The sequence below is a fragment of the Sinocyclocheilus rhinocerous genome, unplaced genomic scaffold, assembly GCF_001515625.1.
Source record: "Sinocyclocheilus rhinocerous isolate Xijiao unplaced genomic scaffold, SAMN03320098_v1.1 scaffold1426, whole genome shotgun sequence".
Classification (NCBI taxonomy): Eukaryota; Metazoa; Chordata; class Actinopteri; order Cypriniformes; family Cyprinidae; genus Sinocyclocheilus; species Sinocyclocheilus rhinocerous.
The window spans coordinates 463,423-470,662 of NW_015630392.1; the positions used below are offsets into that span (position 1 = coordinate 463,423).

Genomic DNA, 7,240 nt, shown 5'->3' on the forward strand with positions numbered 1-7,240 from the left:
GCACACGTTGCTCAAGGTTACTGGAGGACAGTAAACAGTGCACAGGGACATTTTTTGTGTTTTTCTGAACATTCTGCTGTACAAGACATAAAAGATACAGTCAGAGGACAGAGTGGACAGGAGCAGGCCAAAGTCCATGGAGGTGGACCAGCTCATGAGGAGGTAAAAAGTGCAGACAGAATACCCTTTATTTACACCACCGTTCTAGAGTAGTCCAGTAATTTCTGAAAATGGACAGTTACGTAGATGAATAATAGAAATCCACCGGGATATCATCACCACAGGAGTCCACAGGAAAGACTTTGGAAAGGAATATGTTGTTAACAATCCACATAAAACATGTCTGATGCTTACCAGATGGGAGCCAACAGTCAAATGATTACATTTAGATACGCATTTTATCGAGTTGCGATGTGTTTTTGTGTAATCAAGCTATTGTATTCATCAGAATGTCCAAGTGTGACACAATGCACTATTGAGAAACATATTGTAGAAACTTAATTTGCTGTAAAGTTGCTTTGCAATGATTTGTATCGTGAAAAGCGCTGTACAAATAAACTTGAATTGAATTGAATAGTTAAAGAATTAAAAACACTTTATGTATCTCTGTTCTGATAGATCATGCAATCAAGTGTTCATACAAATCACAACGCAGACGCAAATTGTAACACAACTATAGAGTGTGTAAATGCAAAACAAAAACTAGCTACAATTGCATTATGTAGGTTTGTGACATCACAGAAATCTCACTGGTATGATTTCAGTTGGACGAAGATATGCACATGACATTTTAAAATCTTAAAATTTTAAAAAGTGCATTTAAAGGAACTGGCAGTTTATAGCTCAAGATTAAAAAAACGACAAATTAATAAGAAAAAACCTTAAATGAAATTAAAATGGGTGAGAAAACAAAAGCTACCCTTACAGAATTCAACTCCCATTTATATTACACTTTTCAAGGAATTTTAAAGTGAAATTGAAACAAAGAAAATGTTTATTTATTTTGCCTTTCATTTCCAGGTACAAAAAGGCTTATCTTAATAATGTTAATAACAAAGCTATTTAATCCATAAAATGAAATGACGGCAATGCTACAGTGTTGATAAATATCTGATTAAAAGCATATTTTTAAGTCTCTCAGAACTATTACTCTATTAATTTCTGTTCATGTCAATTGCAAGTACCAAAGTGCAGTTCCTTCATGTAAAGAAGATGCAAAATTCAAAGTGAGGTTCACTCGCCTTCTTTTCATTCAGAGGTCAACAACAAACTCTTCGATGCTCATTGAATTGCAAATTCTGCTCACAAATACTTGAACTCATACCAAACCTCCTTCATAAATATTAACATTTCTCAATTCACAGGTGGAACACAATTAGAAAATAACATATAAGCATATTTTACTTGCATAAACACCATTAACTTCAAAGTGCCACAAATGCATTCTCCCAAGCACCCTCCATCTATTCATGCACTTAGAACAAAATCAATATATGGCCTTTGTTGTCCATCATTCTAGAACCTTAATAAAATAATCCCATGAGTTTAATCCTTGGATCACTCATAGTAGAGCACTTCAAGAAAATGAAGCCCTGTTGACTATGGAGCCTATATAAGAGGATCAGGCCAGGAGACCGATATCATTGATTTCAGCCGTTGCGGTTATCTAAAGTGCTGTGTAAAAAAAATGTCCAGCAAAATTTACAACTCCATGTCCAAGAGCTTGTCTATACAGAATGTGCAACCATTGGTCACATAGTCAAAGGACTGGAAAGTGCTACCATTTCCAGGACTTGTAGCCTTCGTTTATAATGTCCAGTCTAAACAGTCAAGGTCCAATTTTGTCCGACTTTTTCTGCATCAGTTTGCAACACCCTGTGGAGCCTCAGGTATCAGAGAAGCAAAAAAGGCTTTGAAAAACACCCAGGCTGTCCATAGGATGGGTGGTCTAACTGGGGGAACAGGCACTGCCGTCATGGCCAGTTCAACAACACCGGCACCCTCCACTTCAGCAGGGGGCGGCACCTTCAAAACAAAACGAGAATAAATAAGCACATATATGCCTACACACTCCACTTATTCAAGTAAAACTAATTCTTTTCTCATTTGCGTTCTTAAAAGTAAACTATGTCTCACAGGTCCTGGATGTCTATCCTCATTTTGGTTTTGTTGGTTCTGAATGACCTCTGGTGCTGGCTGATTGTGGGGCCTGGCTTGGGGTCTCCGTCTAAAAGGAAACCAGCCTGCTGTGTGTCTGAAAGAGAGAAAAAGAACCATTAGAATAGCTACAGAAAGGCATTCAGGCCTCCATGAACTTCATTTCCATTAAAATGACAACATGCCACAAAATAGACTCTGTTCATTTATACATTACTAACTAACGAAAGGTGGCTCAGACATTTATGGCAGGTTGGGTCAGGTTTGTAACATGGAGGAGATCAGATCATCACACTGAACACCCTCAGATCAAGCTAATGATTGCTGGAGTGCCACGCACTAGTCTGCAGAGCAGTCAAACTGCCATGTTTGCAGAGATAAAGTAGCAGACGTTAATTTTTACCATTCTGAGAACCTCAGTTATAACAGCTGGAGATTAACAAAATGAATTCCAGTGTACCCCAACCGATCTGCAGTCATATACAAGCAGATGTTTTCTTTCTGATCAGAGAGAACCCTGTGTCCTGCTCATTTCCGCTTGCATAAACTACTCATTCCTTTCACATTGCTCAGGAATGCATGTGAGTTTGTACGCTGACAAATGGCTCAGAGCTTGAAGCTACATAACTGAGGGTGTAACTGTCTACAGACACCCATCAAGAACCCATTAACAGATCCCACACTTGCATTCTTCCAATGACATGGACAAAACTATGTATTATAACACTCACATAGAGATACTACTCTACAATTCAGTGGCACCACAACACAAAACATACAGCGAAACCAAATAGTCTGATTTCTGAATTAATTACTTCTAAGAGGTGCTCATTTTTGTGAATCAAAAATATACAGCACAATCAGTGTAGTCCATTCAGCACAACCAGTGTAGTCCATTTCTCAAACAAATGACTCTTATGAACTGGTTCTTTTTAGTGAATCACAAACCTACAGCACGACCAGTGTAGTCCAAATCCCCAAAAAATGACTCAAAAACCATAACCACAAGTTTGTTTACAAAAAACATTTGGTGTTAAGTTCAAACTTACAGATACATAATAACCAGGCTGCTCATGACCAGGATGAAGCGGCTCAGGCTGGAATAGAAGTACACAATGCTCAGGAAGACACCCAATCGGGATGCGGTGTACACCCAATCTAGCCAATCGCGGTTCATGTCCTCCTCGTCTTCCATCACAGGACCACCCTGTGCATTCATTCGCAGATTCTGATTGGCTCCCTCTGGGTTGATGAATGCAGGAGCTGGGGCATTCTGATTGGCTGGCAGGTCGTTGATGGGGCCTTGATTTGGTAAAGCTGCAGGTACAGCAGCTTGATGTGGGCCAACAGGGAGTGAGGAAGCAGGGGCGGCCATTGGAGTGGAGGCGGCGGCTTCCATGGCCGCGTGACTGAAAAACACATCACAGCATTAAACACAGTCAGACGGTTCATTAGCAGAATGAACACCAGTGTAATACTCTAGTAGACCTGTACAATTAATCATAAACCAAATCATGATATTGGTTTTTAATTTAAATAACTTTAAGTTAAATAACTGGAAGTGTAACTGGAATCTATAAATATTAGTACTGTAATTTTACAGTTGTTATGTACAATCAAGTTATTTTATTAAATAATATTTCTTAAATACTCTTTTTTTATTTTACAGGGAAATACAAGTTTGCAATAATTAAATATTAAAATAATATGATAAGAAATACCAGTTTGCAATATCAAGCACCATAACGAGCTGTTTTGTACAGCTAAAAATAACTGGAAGCTATAAATATTAGTATTGTAAGTTTACAGTTATTATATACAATCAAGTTATTTTATTATATAATTTTTCTTAAATACTCTTTATTTTATTTATTCTAATATTTGAATAGTAAAACATTTCATTTTCTGTTATATTTTGTTTGGTAATAATAATACAGTTAAAAGTGGCCAAATTGTGAAGCCCTACAAACAAGCATTTTAAAATCACAATTTTAATCAGAAAAACGCAATTCAAATTTTTCCCAATAATTGTGCAGCCCTATACCGTAGTATGTCTACGTAGGGTGTACTTACTATTGCATGTATGCATGTGCATACATCTGCTGCAACCACAGGAGCTGTTGTGGACTGTAAAGGGAGTACGTGGGAAAGGCTGGGTGGGCCATCGCTGCTGTTACAGGCCTGCAAACAAAGGCGAACATTTAATTAACTAGTACAAAACACTACACAATTTACACATTAACATTCATACACTTTCAATACTCATTGCACTGAATTTTAATTTGAAGGGAAAAGACAGGAACTCACATAGACGTGCCAGGCCAGGCGGCATGACCTCGCTGTCTAAGGCCGTCCGTGGAGGGTACAGAGGTGTACTGGCGGGCATACATCTGCTGCAACCACAGGAGCTGTTGTGGCCTGTAAAGGGAGTACGTGGGAAAGGCTGGGTGGGCCATCGCTGCTGTTACAGGCCTGCAAACAAAGGCGAACATTTAATTAACTAGTACAAAACACTACACAATTTACACATTAACATTCATACACTTTCAATACTCATTGCACTGAATTTTAATTTGAAGGGAAAAGACAGGAACTCACATAGACGTGCCAGGCCAGGCGGCATGACCTCGCTGTCTAAGGCCGTCCGTGGAGGGTACAGAGGTCATGGATGGTCCTGAAGACTCTGAGCTTTGGCTAGCAGTTAGTGGGGAGGGCTGGGAACTCTGCTGCTGTGTTGATGTCACCTACACCCAAGATTTGAGAAAGAAACCTATTTGATTTTTGAGTAAGAAAACCAGAACAGGTGCAAGAGACTATGAAACTTGGTTTATGCAAAAACAGATGCAGAAAGGAACAGGAAGTAAGCAGCTGTGTGGTGATATCTCCACCCAACTGAAACAAACACAGCCTTCCCTTGAGAGACAGTAGGCCTACATATCTGTACAACATACTGTAAGCTGATCAAACATACTGCTTTGAAGCTAAATTCAGGACTTGACAACTAATAAGCGGAATGTCTGTTTTGACATGTACCACTAAATAAGTCTTGCCACTTGGTAAAAGCCTAAAATAAATAGTAGATGGGAATAACACACCTTGGGTCTCGCTCCAAGTTGGGCAGCAGGCTGGGGTTTCACAGCACACACCAGGTGAAGAGTGGGCTTTGTCTCTGAAGGAACCTGTAGGAAAAAAACGGTAGAGTTTTTTTCAGTACTTTTGGCAGAAGCATGTGGTAACGTGCTTTTTGATGTGGCAACTGACATGCACCAAGGGAAACATTATTAGTGTAAGATAATTAAAAACGTCATGGCAAACTTTGTTTACAGGTCTGTTGTTGAAGTCATTTGTCAACTCAACCCTGAAATTAACAGAACGCATCCTCACAGATGGCAAAGTCCCTCACCTTTGAGAAAACATCTCTCAGAAACAGGTTGTCCTGAAGCAGCTTGCCCGAGTAAATGAGTCTTTGGTCTTTCTCAGCCTGTGAAAATGAGTCCAAATGTCAAACATGGACTAGAAAGTCAATTTACACCATGATATTTATCTTATGTTTGTGAGAAGTAAAAACATTTTTAGAGGAAATACATTCAGTGTATCTCTTCACAATCAAAGTTTGCACACGTACCTACTGAATTTGTGTCCATGTAACGCAAATAGCTACACAGTACAGGAATAATGTGCTAAATTATTAATTACCTAACAATATGAAAGCAGCTGCTGGAGTGCAAATTCATCTTGTTTATACAGGGCAAATGATTGACAGTCAGTTATTTCCAGTAGCGTTCAGCCATTCTGGCTTTGTGTTGTCTGTTGAGGAATGCTAAAGGCTCTCTAAGTGTAAAACGATATCTATAGGATAAGAAACCAATCAAAACCTACCGGGTTGGTGGGATAAACCTTGGAAAGATGACATTTGAGGTCTTTCACGGTCCAGTCCACGCGCACTCCATCGATCAGCTGATCGCCGTGAAACTGATTAGGCGTTTTAATGACCAGCGAGATCGTCGCTTTATCCGAGGACTCAGAATTTTCCATTTTCTTTCTTAGTCAAACCAGCTAGAACTATATTAAGAAACGCATAAAATATCTACAGTAATATTCGAAGATTTCGCGACTCGATCAGTCAATAGGACAATATACGGTAGAGAGAGGTTCCTGACTCAAAAAGTTTCGGGTTGGCCATAAGCCATGAAGTATTTGCTTGGCTTGTGTTGTTTCCAAACACACTGTGGCCGCCTGTGATTGGCTGAAACGAGCTCGAGTTCAGACTTAGAGCCTGTCCTGAAGGCCCACGCACTGCGCATGCGCACTGAGAAAAAGCCGTCGGAATTTTTTTTTACGTTGTTTGCTGCAAATGTTGTGATTGCATCAGATGTCTAACGTCCTATGCTGTTACGTACAGTTTTACAGAAATATGAGGGTATGTTTCATGGTTTTAATGTGTGTTGTAAGCAGTGGTGCCATACTGTTAATATTTATGCCCCCATTTTTTTAAAGCGGCCCAGCAAAGGATGAACGCCCTGTGTTATAAACAGTGACATGTGGTCTTGCATATTTAATTCACCCCAAAATGTATGGGATTACCTTTGTTCCAATTAAAATGAATGTAATTTTTCAAGAAACTTATGAAAATATAAATTGAAACTGAATAAAATGTCTTTGAAACTGAAAAAAAATTAAATGCAGGCAAAATCTTTGACTTCGTTTTTAATACACTGCATGTTTTGCAACTGTTTTCTCTTCTTTCATTAGCTGATCTGTACTTACAAATGCGCTTCCAGAGTTTTCATTTACTCTTCTGAAGTTCCTTCTCATAGGCTCACTTCGATGCTGCGATGACGTCATCGCTTTGGGAACATCTTCGGTGTGACGAATGTCTGAAGCCCTTATACCATCACGCCAATTCATTGGCCAAATAGCGCTTAGCACCGCCCCCAAAGCGCACGTAGGTGAGTCATATAGCGTGCTGCCGCTATTTTCATCAGATTTAATTTCCTTCAGGAAGCGAATCATCTGTCGCCCGTAGGAAAGCGATTCTTGTGTTCTAAGCCATCTATTTATATAGAGCAGTTTACTCCTCTAA

The 7,240-nt window shown here is 39.3% G+C and overlaps 1 protein-coding gene across 4 annotated transcripts; it reads right to left on the minus strand.

The window, feature by feature from the left end:
* Positions 1–982: 982 nt before the first annotated feature.
* On the minus strand, positions 983–6,378 carry LOC107740310 (homocysteine-responsive endoplasmic reticulum-resident ubiquitin-like domain member 1 protein). 4 transcript variants are annotated; one of them, XM_016552701.1, is made up of 9 exons: positions 6,037–6,378; positions 5,561–5,638; positions 5,253–5,336; positions 4,756–4,901; positions 4,465–4,629; positions 4,231–4,338; positions 3,207–3,566; positions 2,137–2,254; positions 983–2,025 (listed from the first exon to the last, which is right to left on the minus strand). In XM_016552701.1, exons 1-9 carry the CDS (start codon positions 6,190–6,192, stop codon positions 1,861–1,863), a joined length of 1,380 nt encoding a protein of 459 aa, XP_016408187.1. In that variant the 5' UTR covers positions 6,193–6,378; the 3' UTR covers positions 983–1,860. The 4 variants fall into 4 exon arrangements, with proteins under 4 accessions (XP_016408187.1, XP_016408190.1, XP_016408189.1 ...); XM_016552704.1 differs by having other exon boundaries at positions 4,231–4,284; positions 4,576–4,629; positions 6,037–6,377; XM_016552703.1 differs by having other exon boundaries at positions 4,231–4,241; positions 4,530–4,629; positions 6,037–6,376.
* Positions 6,379–7,240: the final 862 nt, after the last annotated feature.